The sequence below is a fragment of the Cupressus sempervirens genome, chromosome 4, assembly GCF_028749045.1.
Source record: "Cupressus sempervirens isolate cs-2001-9-10 chromosome 4, ASM2874904v1, whole genome shotgun sequence".
In the NCBI taxonomy this organism is placed as follows: Eukaryota; Viridiplantae; Streptophyta; class Pinopsida; order Cupressales; family Cupressaceae; genus Cupressus; species Cupressus sempervirens.
This window is the reverse complement of record NC_143121.1, coordinates 718,364,588-718,380,883: the sequence shown is the minus strand read 5'-3', so window position 1 is coordinate 718,380,883 and position 16,296 is coordinate 718,364,588. Positions and strand designations below refer to the sequence as shown.

General features: G+C 34.2%; 1 protein-coding gene across 2 annotated transcripts; it reads left to right on the top strand.

Annotated features, from left to right (window-relative positions):
• Positions 1 to 6,355: 6,355 nt before the first annotated feature.
• On the top strand, positions 6,356 to 11,426 carry LOC149563290 (uncharacterized). 2 transcript variants are annotated; one of them, XM_089826637.1, is made up of 5 exons: positions 6,356 to 6,564; positions 7,840 to 8,117; positions 8,827 to 9,150; positions 9,355 to 9,891; positions 10,375 to 11,426. In XM_089826637.1, the coding sequence occupies exons 1-5, from the start codon at positions 6,408 to 6,410 to the stop codon at positions 10,408 to 10,410; spliced, it is 1,332 nt and encodes a 443-aa protein (XP_089682763.1). In that variant the 5' UTR covers positions 6,356 to 6,407; the 3' UTR covers positions 10,411 to 11,426. The 2 variants fall into 2 exon arrangements, with proteins under 2 accessions (XP_089682763.1, XP_089682764.1); XM_089826638.1 differs by lacking the exon at positions 6,356 to 6,564 and adding an exon at positions 6,571 to 6,664.
• The last annotated feature ends 4,870 nt before the right edge of the window (positions 11,427 to 16,296 follow it).

Here is a 16,296-nt window from a genome sequence, read left to right as displayed (position 1 = left end):
TATTGTCCTTTGAATTGACACAATGAATCATATCAAGAACCCCCCATAATGTAGACAAGGGTGAGGTGACAAGAAATTAGAAAAGTGGGCCAATAGAACTGTATGTCAAGGAACCACAATCAAGATGCACAAAAGAGTACATATGTGTGTACTGAGGTGATCAATCTTAGACACATCATGAGGCTACTGTCACAAAAGGGAAAATCACTAGACAAAGGAAGATGACAAACAAAGGCAAATACAAGATATGGTGAATCCCAATAACACAATAATTTGTATGAGTGTCCTCAAATGACACTACTCCATCAAAAGGAAATACAAAGAAAAATAACTAAAATGAAAATACATATGGAATATGGCACTTTATCTCTGTGTGTTTGCAAGTTGAATGCATACAAATGATGTCTAAATAGACCAAAAGAGACATAAGGATGATACAATAGATAGTATAACCCATGATGAATCATCTCAGGCAACAAAATTGATCCTCGAACCTAAAACAATGAAGATATCCACTAGAATACAAAAATGCAAAAATTGAATAGAATGTACCTAGAGCAGAATTTGGAAAAATAACTAGCATCACTAGAAAGAGTTCTAAAAGACCTTTCCAAGGATATAAAGAATTCCCAAATCGAAGATCGGATACTCAAGATATGTCTCCTAGAGTTCAAAATAGAACCCTTGACTCTGATAGCAGGAAACACCATCAAAACTAAAAATACATGTACCTCTGTGATAAGGTTAGAACCTGCTTTCTAGCAATATCTCATTTGTGGAAAAAAAAGTTTGTATGCCCAATATATGAGCAAAAAAATGAAGGTAGGTCCAAAAAAATCCAAAAGGGAAAACATGAACATTGATGCAATGCTGATATCAACAAGTGACAAGCATAATTTTGACGGTCAAATAGTTGTCGAGGCAAAAAAAAAGCCAAAAAATGACCCCTGTTGGAAAAAAATTCGATGGCCAAAAACAAGACAAAGATGCAGGAAAATCACTATCATGGGTAAAAGAGCTAGTGTCGAAGAAACAAATACAAATATCCTTTGGAAAATGAAACCCTCTGAAAGAAAAAACACATATCTAAAAGCCAATCCAAACCTCTCATAAATATAATACGGAGCTTGATACCATGTTGAAGTTGATGAAAGATCAACCTCACAACTCCCAAGAATCACCTCCATGCAAACACCTATCACAGAAAGAGAGATGCAAAATTTATGAAGGTTGGAATTTCCAAATCCATAGATGAGACATTCTTGATGAGAAAAAAGAGAAATTTCAATTATCAAAAATGAATCATTATATTACAAAGAGAGATCAATCCTTATAAAGGAGATCAAAACCCTAACAAGAATCTAACCTAGGTTGCATGATAATAATTAATAAAAGAATTAATTATTATATACCCAAAGTTTAGCTTAAGTAAATTAGAGATAATAAGTGATTTAATAATTAAATCAATATGATTTAACTAATAAGAAAAAACTTTATTACTCTAATAATTGATTTGGGAAGAAGATTCAAAGGAACCTATCCTTTGGGGGAGAGATTTGATTGATGAAGAGGATTTGAAAATTTGATTGATGAAAAGGATTTGAAAAGATGATGATGTATGGGGGAGATTAACACCTTCCTTGTGCATGGTGCTTATAAAATAATTGACATTCATGGACATCATGAATGGGAGAGGAGTTGTAGCAGAGACATTTAGTATTCATGGAACTTAGAAGTTTTTCATCTATGTTTCCATCAATGCCAAAAGGGGAGATTGTTAGCATGAATTTTGATGGTGTTCATATGGGGGAGTATCTTAGAAATTTTGGAGACATGATTCATAGGTTGTGTGTTGTATTCATGATAGAGTTTGTCATTGATGTCAACATACTAGTTATTCTATGAAGATTGACATAACAACAGATAGATTTTGGCTCCGCGTAGTTTGAGGATTGAAGATAAACTTATCCTCACTTGACATAATGATCTAGAGTATTTATAGTTTCTGCAATTAAGAGTGTATACAAAAATTTGAAAACTGGATAGATATATATTGAATTAGCAAAGGCAACATTCAGACAATTTCTAGAAAGTGGGTATTGTTGTTTGGATTGTATCTTCTAATAGAGATGGAATATGGTTAAGAGGACTTGAGAAGATGTAGAGTATGCATTGAAGATGTTGTGGTTAATCATGCACATTCAGATGATCAATGGGTAAAGAGTTATGAAGACTATGAGCCACAGATTGCTTGGAATTATGAATTGATGTAATATTGTAATGTAACATGTAAATATAATATCTTATGTTGGTCCTATATTGTTATTTGAATTGAGAAAGCCTGAAGGCTGGCTCAATAACTTATTCTAGGACTTGGTATAAAGGAAATATGTTTTCCTTGGATGTAAGGTGTGACATGCGATCATATCTATTTGATGTATTATGCAAGCTTACATGTGAATATCTTTCAAATAGAGAAGTGTTTGGTGTAGTTGAGTCATGGTAAACTTACAAGGAACTATATTTGGAAAAGAAGTTGTTGTTGGATAGTGTTGATGTAGAATTGTCTTCCTATCAACTCCTAACAAGGTTGGTACAACTCCTAACAAGGTTGGGATCTCCTAATAGGGATTCAAAGTCTCCTAATATGGACTCAAATATATTGATTATATTTGATTGAATCCTAACAGGATCCATCCTTTCACAAGGAACTTTTATATTAGTACATCGTTTTGTTGGTATCATCCCCACTGGGGTTTTCTCTTTGATCAAAGGTTTCCCTAGTTAACAAATCTAGTGTTATTGTTATGATTATCTTTCTATGATTGTTGCATCTACTATTTACATTTTTTAGAATTAATAAGGATATTGAGAGTTTTTTTAATTGGATAATTGATTCCCTCCCCCCCCCCACTCTTAGTTATCTTGGTGGACTTTACTTTCTAACAAGAGGATCAATTAGGACCCATAATTGTGCTCTTGAGATTTTATGTCTATTATGCTTGACTCAACTATCCACCAACTTCATTTCCTCCTTCCTAACTCCCAATTCCAAATTTGATTGGGCCTATTTTGTTAATACAAGGATACCCTAGGAATACTCTTCCTTGATGTTTCTAAATTGGAACTAGGTGCTTGTCTCATGGATTTAGCAAGATATTTTCCATCTATTTTGGTCTCCTCTAAGATTTGAGCTCTAAAATATTGTCAAAGGCATAAAAGTAGTCTATCTCTCCTCATCTGCAAACCCACAAGTAATATTTCAAGTGCTCTTCAGTGATTTTGCATATAAGCATTCAAGATCAAGTTTCGTGTATCCAAGGCATTTTCAAGGAAATTTTCCTGACTATATCCTTCTATGATAACCAATTAGAGGAGTCTTATAGAACGAATAAGATCATATGTACATCTACATGCATTCATCTATCCATTCTTCAAGGAAAGAGTTCATCAAGCATACTAACATTTTACATCTTTTGAGGAGTATTCAGATCTATACATTTATGGAATTCATCCTTGATTCCAAGATTCAAAGTCAATATATAATTACATGCAACAATCTTGATATACAACATGATCTTAATATGAGTTTATGGAGGAATAAGTGGTGAATGCATTAAGACCAAATTCAAAAACCACAAGATGTGACAAACAATTTGTAATTGAGTTTAGTCAAAAATGCTAGGAACAAGATGTCATTTTCATCATCTTCTTTGGAATAGGACATTGTGGGCTACTTCTTCCCTACAAATCAAGCTTAAATCAAAATCATAGGTTAATGGTGCTATTTGGCTGTTATTTTTGGATCTTGTAGGTGATTACCTATTTTTTGTTAGGCTATATATGTTGAAACTTGTCATTTTTTCATAATTTTCCTTCTATGATACATTAGACAATTATTTTCCCCTTAATCACCATGAAAATTATACTCATGATTTATTATTAATACATATTCAAGGCAGCTAGCCATTTTATCAATAAATAAATAATTTCTCCCCTAATCAATTCACTCACTACATAAAATAATGAAAGATCACCACACACTCTTAGCACTTAAGCCCTACTTGAGCTTATGCCATCTTTCTTTTGATTGTATAATAACAAAGAATTGGTTAGGTGTTACACTAGGGATCCATTCTAAAACCCCTTTTTCCTGACCACCCTTTTTTTATTATACAATTTGAAAATATAAGTTATTATAAAATAGTTATACATTTGTCTAGCAATGTTATTTTATGAGTAAACTATTTTTAAATATTTAGGAAAACCAGCATATACAATTTATTTTTACTTATGCATTTCTTTGTATTGAATAAATGCACTATTTTTTTTAAAGGATTGCAATAAAAATAACTATAGACTACAATGATAAAAACATGTTGTCTGAATTAAACAACCATCCACCAAACCTTTTAACACGTGACTTACTATCAACAACTAGATAGTGAAATAACTAGCTAAAATATAAACTAACCCATAGGTGTGACCAATGAAAACTTTAAAATGGGTATTTGAATGTCTCTATTAAATTATGAATTTAAAAGATTGCCATTAATTTGTAAGATTTATAGTATAATGGTGTCTAATATAATGTTGGTTTTAGCATGTTCAACAATGGGATTGTTGCTATACAACTATGTTAAATATAGATCATATATTATCGTAGAGATAATGTGTACAGTCTACCTCATATCAAGTTATTGATAGTGAGATATATATGTGTTCGTATCTACCACCCATCTTGATAAAATATATTGTTTTTCTTATACTCTCCAAATATGGACATTGCACCTATTATGATAAAACACAAACCTTATAAACTCTTTCTAGTTGAATAAATAATAAATAAATAAAGTATTTTTCATATTTTTGAACTTTATAAATAATTAATGTTACTTGTCCCACATGACCAATTTATACAGGTCATTTATAAGACCCTACACCACTGTGAGGGTCTCTCTCCTATATGTCCACATAACATAAACAAAAGCAAATCATTTATATATCTTGTGGGGATGTTACTAAATACTTCTAAATTACCATCACACACATATGATATATAGTATAAATCTATAATAACTTTGACAATATGATAAATTCAAATAATTTGTTATAATGATTAAGTGAATCTTGATTTAATATACATACACATTATAAATATAGTTAATGGTGTGTTCCACACGATCAATTTATATATCATTATAAGACTCGCATGACAATGAGATCCTCTACCCTACATTACCACGTGACAGAGATAAAAGTAAAGCATTTATATATGTGGTGGGGACCTTACTCGTCAATAACCTTTAAATTATCATCATAAACATGTGATATATAATATAAATCTATAATAACTTTAAACTTATGATAAATCTAAAAATAAATGTTAAAATGATTAAGTTATTCTTGATTTGATATGCATAAGCATTATAAATTTATAATTAACACTGAGTCCCACATGATCAACTTAGATACCAATTATAAGACCCACATTACAATGACTTTCTTCGTTACATACCCATATAACTTAACATATATAAATAAACATGAAGCATTTAATATTTTATAGAAACCATACTAAATCTCTTTAAATTATTATCACAAATACATGATATATAATACAAATTTATATTAACTTTAAAACAACCATAAAACTAAATAATTGTTCCAATGATTAAGTCATTCCTGATTTACTCTACATAAACATAATGAATATAATTAAATGTACAATCTGCTAATAATTGTGCTTTTCAAATTAGATATTTGACCTTTCCGAACATCAATCTGATCATTATGATAAGGATTGGGGCAACAAAAAGCAAGAGATGACTAGGAGCCCCCATGGAATGTTTCCTCGCCCTTCTTTAGCGTCATTAATCTGACATTCCTTCATCCTTAAAATGTATGTCAGGAATCATTATTTTTCCATTTTGTCTCAGAATTATTCTTTAAAGTACGATGGATTTCACTGTACAACTTATTAAACAAAGAAGAATTCCGAGGCCCGGTACCGCCCACGTTGCTTTTTTCAATGTGAAGGAAAGAAAATTTGTCCAGCCCAGAGAAAGAGAAAAAGAAAATCCGGTCTAATGAAGAAAAAATAAAAATCCAATCTTTTTCTAAGAGCGTTTACACACAAATTGTCATTCCAAAAATCCACTTTTTGAGAGAATTAAATTTAGAACCCCGATCTAACGCCGGGTTTGTGTGAATCCGGTGCGCTCTAAATTCCTTGCCGCTTTCACACACAGTGTCATGTCAAATCACAGCATGACCTTTCGGTCTTCATGTTTGAATTGAAGCAGACCATTCTTCTATATTAACTATGTTGAAATTATGTGTTTCCTTCAATCATTGATTTCCTTCATGTTTTGTACATTGCACGGCATTTGTTCTTGTTTGTGATAATGGCACCTGTTTCATTGCCTCCTGGTTTTAGGTTCCATCCTAGTGATGAAGAACTATTGAGTTATTATTTGAAGAGAAAAGTTCATGGACGTAACATTGAGCTGGATATCATTCCTGAGGTTGATTTGTACAAGTGTGAGCCTTGGGATCTACCTAGTATGTTCTAGCCTTATTGGGTTTTCAATCTTTCCCATCACCAGGGATTTTTCTCTTGTTGAATTGCCTGCAATGATGAATTTTTTGGTTTTTAATTATGGTATTCTAACTACCCAACAACGGTTTTACATACATTTGTGCAGTATGGGATCGGTATTGGAAGTTTTGTTGGATGAATATGAGAGTTTTGGATTTGATTTTATGATTTATTTTTTTATAATCTTTTGAATCAGTTTTTATGGTTTATCATAAGAAAATAGACGGGAAAGAGAAGAGAAATGAAATTTATTTCTTGGATCATGAGTTTAATTCTGAAAATCCAAGTGAAATCCAACTGCAAATTTTATTGGATGCCACCGTGAAATGTAGCTTTGGTTGTTTAATGTTTCCCTGAGGTCTTATTCACTCTGTTTTTTGTTTTCAATATGCAATAGATGTAGCTCAAATACGAGGTGTTTTTAAGATTTGATTATATGGTTTTTTAATATAATGTTTTGGATTAAATTCATGTTATGTGTCATACAGCAATAGACACCATTTAGTAGACATTGAGAGGAGAAACAATGTCTACCTTTTTTAAGAGGAGAAACCTGTGTCTAATTTTTGGGAATGAATCAAAGTTTGATTCAAAATGTTAATATCATGAATTCGAAAACACTTATGTCTCCAAACTTTGTTGGATACCACCTTCAGTTCATTACTTTGAGTTTGAATTGTTGTCCCGAGGTCTTATTTGCTCTGTTTTGTGTTTTATATTTATAGAATGGTTGCAGTTCATTAGCACTAAGTAAATTCAATCACAAATATTGCATTAAGATAAATTCAATCACAAGTATTGCATTGAGATATTTTCTGTTTCTAGAACCCCAGAGATAGAAAAGCTAAGGATTGTCTCTATTTTGAATAGAGCAACCTTTTTTTGTCCTAGACAGTATGCTCATATGTAATACAGCTTACATGGTAAACCCTATTAAACATATAAAGTCTATAGGCTGATTGTATTCACATTTTGAAATTGGTTTTAATTTGTCAAAATGAAAAATGCATGTTAGAGCTCGGTCAGTTAGGTAACAAACCGACATTTAAACTTCAACACATATAGTTCTCCAATTTGGTTGCATAACAATAGATGAATCAGATATTTTGTTTGGGTTTTTATGTCTAATTCATGGTTATAAATCAGATTGTTCGTAAAATAGTGTTTTATGTCTGATGATTTACCCTTTTTAACTCTTTAGCTTCAATGACTAAATCTGATTTCTGATGTTTTGGCAGATAAGTCTTTCCTGCCCAACAGGGATTTGGAATGGTATTTCTTCAGTCCTCGTGATAGAAAGTATCCAAATGGTTCACGCACAAACAGGGCCACTGAAGCTGGTTACTGGAAAGCAACTGGTAAAGACCGTAAAATTAACTCTCACTTGGCTGTGATGGGAATGAAGAAAACCCTAGTTTTCTACACGGGCCGAGCCCCACAGGGGAAGAGAACAGATTGGGTGATGCATGAATATCGTCTAGATGAGATGCAATGTGTAGGTGCAGCTGGTTTACAGGTACCCACTTTGAATTAAATACAATTTTCAGATTTCATTGAATCAAACGAGGATTTAGAGAATATTTAGAGAATAGAGACAGAGACTATGGATCTATTAAATTAATGTTTGGGGTTTGATCCAACTTTGAAAAACTCTGTTATTTTACTTGAATTCTACGCCAAAACCAAAACCAGAGTCCTTGAAAAGGCACTGTGATGTATTCGCCTTTATACCCTTTCTCGATTCAGGGGTTTAACGTATATATAGGCTTAGAACGAAAACTCTTTAAATAACTTTTCCAACTTTTCTCATGGCCATCTTGCTTTGTATCATGCAATTTGCCCTACAATTCTTCTTTCAAATTTGTCTTATCAGTATAGCATTCAAAGTAAAATTCATTATGTTTCATGAGTAGTAGTTTACACAAACCCATCTCTCATAAGAATGAATGGAACACTTAGCACTCATTAGATCTAGGTGATGCTCACAAAGGTGAAGCACCAGGACTTCTGGGAAGTCACCCATCCCATTACAGCACACTTAACTACAGTGTCTCCTCTGTGGTTAAACCCACTCTGACTTGCAACTCCATTTGCAAAACCTTCACCAAGCATTGTGCCTTATGAACGAAAGCCCCTTATCATCTCAAGGTGCCCATAATTGTTAGAAACTTCAAAAAAAAATTCCCTTGAATGTCTGTTAATGGTCCTTTTCTGTGCATTTACAGGATGCTTTTGTTTTGTGCCGCATTTTCAAGAAAAATGGAACAGAGCACAAAAATGGTGAACAGAATGAAGCACAAACAGAAAATAATATATTGTCTACTTCAATGAATAATTCCTTCTCTGAAGCTACGCCCTCATTTGGCTATGTTCAAGACTGGTCAGAGAAAAAATACTCACAAATTAGGCAGGAGGAAGGTGGCATCCAGGCAAACTTGACGTTGTCCTCGGCAGCTTCATCTGAAATTCTAAATGATAAGAATGATTGTAAAGCTCCTCACAATTGGTTGCTGGAATCTGGATTCAGTGATACGAAAAAAAATGGAAAGGTATGTACTAATATAGGCTTTAAATAGGCAAGAGAATATAATCCAATGGTAAATTGTGAGCCTCTCATTTGAGAGGTCTTGAGTTCAAGTCTATTTGATCTTAACACATAATAACAATTAATGTTAAACTAGATTTTGTGCTTCATCTAGATGATTCATATGCCTAGAAGGATTTCATTTCATAAAATTGTAATGTACTTGCAGGACAATTCTGTATTTGAGGGCCCAAGAATGCAGGAAGGCTTTCCTCACGCAATGACAAAAGTAGAGAACGTTCCAGGGTATCTTAGCGATGCAAGGTTGAACATGCCAAGAACTCTGACTGGATCTCCTCTATCTAAGAAGTTGAATGATCCCTCTGAAGAAGAAGAAATTATACAGAAAATCTTAAAAGTTGCACAGGCATCGCAGAATTGTAACCCTCATTCATTCTCAGTTGATGATTTTGCTGATAACCTAACCAGAGAATCTGTACTTGAGAATCATATGCCCTGTATGGGGACTAATTATGAAATTTTTAAGGTGGAGGAGCTGGATGGATCACCCTGTGAGGACAATTATCTTCAGGAGGGTTCTTTATCTTCAACTTGGAACACTTACCCAGAGATTTTATCTGGTCAAGTTCAAGCAGAGATAGAAGACAATGGGTCATTAGCTTTTCAAAGGGAAAAGATCAATTTATGCAGATGGCAGTGTAAATATTCATGGGCATTATCAAATTCATTGGACTTTTCAGATATGGTAAGCTCTTTCTAAGGCTTGTCAACACTTGTTTGTTTTGGCTCACAATTAATCGTTATATTGTAGGCTCTTGTTTACATTTCTTGTTTATTTTAGTATTGCAATGGTCTGCTGTTAAAAGTTGTATGCTTGAGCTTGTTGTTTCTGGATTTGATTGTATAAAAATAATTGCATTAACATTTCGGATCACACTTTGTGATCTATTATCAGAATGAACATGAAAGAGAGCATAAGGATGATCACACTACTTATGCTCCTTTTGACGTTCATCCTCATGATGAATGACAGAGTGTGATCCAAAACATTAGATGCAAAAGTTTTTACACAATCGAATCCAGAAACAAGAAGCTCAAATATCTCATAGATTGTGGAAATCTTCTTATTCTTATGCGTATCCTTTATATCGTAAGGAACAAGATTTCTGTTGACAATAATCAGGAGCTTAAATCTCTAATTTTCTTTTACATTTTTGAATGCATGCAGGATGACTGCTTGAATATCTCAGAGCTTTATTCATGAACAGAGCTTTTGGCCTGTTTAACAGGCCACCCCTTTAGTATGGCTGGACAACAGCAGATACATCAGATATTATACATTAAAAATGCCTCTAAAATGTATATACACTTACTTATGGTACTATAATTTTGTAAAGTGTGAAAGAGGATCAGGTACAACCACCTCAGTTTTGTTTTTTTACATGGCGTGTCCCTGCGACCTAGCCCAGCGATGATCAGCGGCTGATGCGAGCTAGGGCGAAACTAGTTCCCATGAGTGAGATCAGCGGCCGGCAAGATGTCTCACCTCTAAAACATTCCCTTGCATATAATTTTTCAAACCTGCAAGGGAATGGAGCTATCAGTAAGACCTAAATATTTTCTGTGTCTTTGATATAAGATGAAGTGTCAAAGAGATTTATTGGTTTCTCAACTACAGATTTTTTAGGCTTAATTCATTCTGCACCAATTAGAACTGGTTGTTTAAGCTCTCTCGTGCTCAACTGCTTGAAGGGAACACATTGAGCTGAGTAATTCTAATACCGTTTTTTGTTAAGAGGGGAAGAAGAAATCAAAGGATGTAGCAGTGGGAATTCTTTTGAGGGTGGTCCAAAACAGTTTTGATAGTCTAAACTTGAAGCAGATTGCCTCCAAACAGTAATTTGGGCAATTTGCATTGGCAATGTTATTGTAATATACATACCTAGCATTCTATAATCTTATTTTTATTAGAGGAGATCAGAGACGAAGAGGGTAAAAGCAATGTAATCGAGTCTTACAGTTTCAAAAGGAAAACTGAAAACTTCTCCCTGTCAGTTGAGGCTCCTTAGGTGAGTGGTAGGAGTTGGCCCCATATATGTAAGGGAGCAATATAGTGAATATATTTTTGAACCATCATAGATTGTCTCTTATTTGAATCAGAATGGACCATAATACTAGTGATACCCATTTGTGAGGCATATCTTGTGAAAATATGTAGTGTGAACCGGAAGCTGGAAACGGCACTTTAATCAATGAAAGTTTGTTTCAGTTGGCAGTGAACGTTAATTCGTTACATGTATTGTATCTTGCTTTTGCTTTATGCCTTTTTATGAAAATAAAATGCTTTCTATGATGTTTGAAAGGAAAGAGGATAGTAATCCACACAAGGAACAATAATATATAGCTACTACAAGATAATATTTTACATTAAAAATTATTTAATCTATTATAATAATCAATAGTTATATGTCTAGAGTAAAGTCTTGAGAAAAGTATTGTATGAAATAATTTTAATGGTATAATATTTGGAAAGCTCGGGCAAACATTCAAGTGAGTGAAGTAAATCATGAAAGCATCAAAATCATGAAATAGACAAATTTAAGCTACAACTACAATCTGTAGATAATTATAAAAAGATGGGGGACCAAAAAGTATCTACACCACTTTTTGGTCTGTTAGAAAAATGTGCCTTAACTTTGTTTTCATATGTGATTACTATTTTTAGTAAGTTATCATTTGAGCACAAGTTTTTCATATTCTTTACTCACATGGTTGATTTGGCTATTGAAGAATGGTCATATTGATTTGTTCCAAGAACATGTTTAGCTTTGAAAATACTAACTCTTTTAGTTTTTTAAAAATTGCCTAAAAAATGTAATGTCCCCATTTTGGAGGAGTTAATTATTTATAAAGTTATCGATAAAAATATATATTACAAGGTAACTTTATCTTTAATTAAGTGATATATCTTATAAAGTCATTAAATAAAATAATGTTCTAGAGGTTGCTAGAAGGAGCAGAGAAATATTTTTTAAAAAAGGCCGACCTATCGAGGAAAAAAGATTAAATAGGCATTGAGGGCTCGTTGCCTATCATCGAGATTTATTATTGATATTTGTTAATGTGCATTGTGGAGCCTAGGGTTTCTGCAAGTAGTCACAATTGGCCATTGAGAACGAAAACTCTCAATTGGTACGCAATTTTGAGGGTGTGAAAGATCACCTGAATTATTGCAGCTGTGGGAAGGATATTTCAGTCCTTTCACTTGTGCTTAATTGTTGGTTTGGAGTTTCAAGTGGAGTTGCACTTTCACCATATCATCTTCAGCAGTCAGTCTCCAGTATCTGATCAATCCAGGTTCTTCATTTCAGTTTGTAGTTGTAACAAGTTCTCAATTGTATATAGCCAGTTAGAGTTTGTCTGTAATGTGCCATGTCATAATGTTTTGGTGCTGAAAATTGCCATATCATTTGTAAAAACATTTGGTTTTCATTGAATGAATACATTGGCACTATTATTTCCTTATTTTAGCAATACACTTTAGCAATGTATTAAATTTAGGGTTTTGTTTAGTGGCCTATTGGAAAGGGTTATTACAGTGGTATCAGAGTAGGTTTCTTGCCAGCCTGATAGGGTTTATCCAACTAATTTACACAAGGAACCAGCATAACTAAGAATATGGCTGAGAGACGTTCTCAAAGCCCATCCAGAAGTGTGTGAGATGATGAGACTTTATAGCATCAGGAGAGGCTTCTACAGTCAATAGAGGCAAGTACACTGGCAATGATGGTTATGATGCAACATTTGATTGGGGAAAATAGGAGAAATAATCATGATATTGACTAGGATGACAGGAGCATAGCAGGATCACAACATAGGATACGGTCTGGAACAGCTGATAGACCCACACATCCTACATTTAGGGAAGAAACTCCAGCATGCACACCTGATGCTATGGTAACAGATATTGTAGATGAACTTCGACAAGCAAGGAATGAGTGGGATTCATTACCAAAATATGTATAGGATGGGTAGACATTTGACAGGTACCTGAACTATAGAGCTGCTAGGCAGAAGCAGGCAGATAAACATAGTGAGTTGCAACAGGTCACCAACAAGTTGGTATTACCCACATTTGATGGCAGTGAAAAAATAACTACCCGTGTTTGGATTCATAAGGTGGATAATTTCCTATCTCTGAAGACTATGACAAAATTTGAAGGGCTCAAGTATGTCACTTTACACTTAGATGGGGCAACACATGATTGGTGGACACATGGCATGATCACATTGCAACACAATCAGATAAACACTTATCAAGAATTCGTGGATAGATTGATATAAAGGTTTATTAAAAAAATCCTGAAGTTTATTTCCGGGAGTTAGCCCAATTGAGACAGTCAGGAAGCTTAGAACAATTTATCAATGACTTCCAGAATCTTGCAGTGATGGTGCATGACATTTCAGAATGTAGGCTAGTCATTGTATTCACAGAGGGATTAATTGAACCACTCAAGGGGTGGGTAAAGGCTTTTGATCCTCCTACATTATAGGAAGCCATGAAGAAAGCCCGCAGTATGAAACTTGTTGCTCTAGCAAACTGGTTTAGTTCAAAGGGTTCTTCATCATTTAGAGATAACAAAGGAGAATTCAGCAAGGGTAAAGAGAAGGTTAGTGACTCAAAAGGCAAGTCAGCTATATCTTTGGATAAGAAAACACTTAATGACCTATGTAGGAAGAAGCTATGCTTCTTTTGCAAAGGTCCCTATGAGTTTGGTCATGATTGTCCTATGAGGCCTAAGGGGAAGGCTAACCAAGCGATGTGGGCTTATTATGAGGGTTTAGATTCAGACAGCTCAGAGCACCATGATGAGGATCCTAATGGGGTAGAGGGTGAACTAGAGATAGATAGTGCTAAGAAAAAAGAGGCTCCAGAGCTACATTTACATGAGGCACGTCTGTCTAGTATTCAAAGAGAGGGATCTTTCAAACTCTGGGGAGTCTTGGTAGGGCAGAAGGTTATTACTCTATTGGATACAGGTGCGACACATAATTTCATTGATGCATGATTTTTGGAGAGGCATGGACTCATTACTGAGGAGTTCGAAGGATTGAGAGTCAAGGTAGTTGATGGATATACTCTTCGTTGTGACAGGATGGTGCGAGATCTACCTTTGCGCCTGAACAACTATGAGTTCAAGGAGGACTATCATGTGGTCAACATGGGTGACATGGACATAGTACTTGGGATGTAGTGGCTACATTCTTTGAAGGAGGTTACTCTAAGACTAGAGGATATGGAGACACAGTTCGAGGTGGATGGCAGGTATGGTAAACTTTAAGAAAGCTACCTCCAAATAAAGAAATAAAATATTGGCGAATCTTTCATTATTTTGAAAAAAAAAAATATTTCTATTGGCAAATATCTCAATTTTTTATTCTAAATATGATTAATATTGGCGATTATTTTTTAATCATAATTTTTTTTTTGTATAAAATATTGATGAATCTCAATAATAATAGGAAGTTCATTAATCACCATGGAGTATTACAAATCAAAATTGAACATTTTTTTAACTCGTGGAATATTATGAGAATCATTACATATACTTTAAATCAATAGTGAAAAATAAATATTGGTGATATTTCCCTAAAGTAACTAATAATTATGATAACTATTGGTTAGTTCAATTTAATTTCTCCAATAACATATTATATTTAGGTAACTCAAATCTATTCATGTAACGAATATTGTGGCGAATATTTGAGTTTAAATTTTTTAATAAAATAAATTATTGAGCGATTTTAAGTATTCCATAACTGAATTTTATAAAACTATGGCAATTTAGGTTGTATCAAATCTTAAATTATTAGCCAAATTACTAGCCAAAAAATTCTAAAATTAGCCAATTTACGAATATTAGCCACTAAATTATACCCTAATGGCAAGACTCATGTGCTAAAGGCTATTCGTAATGGTGATGTCAGGACTATCTCACTTTGACGGATGGAGAGATTAGCCAAGCATAATAATATAGAGTGGGTGACAATATGTGCCTTGATGCCTACTTAGGAAGAGCAGCATAAGACTGAATATCATCCAAATATTCAGAAATTGAGAATCAAGTATGAGAAGGTTTTTAGCGAGATTCCACCAGGCAGGCCACCAGACAGAGGCATTGAGCACATTATCGAGTTGGAGGAAGGTGTTAAGCCTATCATGATCACACCATACCGGCAACCAAAATGACTCAAAGATGAGATCGAGAGGACCATCAAGGAGTTGCTAGCAATGGGACACATCAAACCAAGTAAGTCACCTTTTGCATCTTCTGTTGTTTTGGTAAAAAAGAAGGATGGTACTCTATGAATGTGTATTGATTACAGGGTGTTGAATAAGAGAACTATAAAGAATAGGTATCCCATCCCATGCATCGATGAGTTGATCAATGAATTGCATGGGGCTTGTTATTTCACAAAAATTGATTTGAGATCAGGCTATCACCATATTAGAGTTCGAGAGCAGGATATTGAGAAAACTACTTTGAGGTGTCATTGTGGGCACTTTGAATTTGTAGTCATGCCTTTTGGTTTGACTAATGCACTTGCCACTTTTCAGTCCACTATGAACAAGGTCTTCCACCATCAATTAAGGAAATTTGTTCTGGTGTTCTTTGATGATATTTTGATCTATAGTAGGACATGGCAGGAACATTTAGAGCACTTGGAGACAGTATTGAGCATTTTACAGAGGGAGTCCTTGTATGCCAAGGAGTCCAAATGTGATTTGGGGATGAAAAAATTGTTGTATCTTGGACACATCATTAGTGCGGAAGGAGTGTGAATGGATCCTAAAAAGATCCGTGCTATTGTTGATTGGCCACCACTAGAGAACCTTACATAGTTAAGAGGGTTCCTTGGTCTATGTGGATTCTATCATAGGTTAGTCAGTGGCTACTCACGACATGCAGTGCCCATGACAAATTTGCTGAAGAAAGGGGCATTTGTGTGGACTCGGGAGGCACAAGAGTGTTTTATGCAGTTCAAGGAAATAATGACTACATACCCAGTATTAGCATTGTCTAATTTCACGAAGCCATTTGAGCTTCAATGTGATGCTTCTGGAGAGGGAGTTGGTGTTGCACTCATG

What these genes read in the sequence shown, in the direction of transcription:
- LOC149563290 (XM_089826637.1), top strand. Translation starts at nt 6,408, where the DNA reads ATGGCACCTGTTTCATTGCCTCCTGGTTTTAGGTTCCATCCTAGTGAT. An exon ending in TGAGCCTTGGGATCTACCTA is followed by an intron (nt 6,565 to 7,839) that starts GTATGTTCTAGC and finishes ATGTTTTGGCAG; the next exon opens with ATAAGTCTTTCCTGCCCAAC. An exon ending in CATTGGACTTTTCAGATATG is followed by an intron (nt 9,892 to 10,374) that starts GTAAGCTCTTTC and finishes GAATGCATGCAG; the next exon opens with GATGACTGCTTGAATATCTC.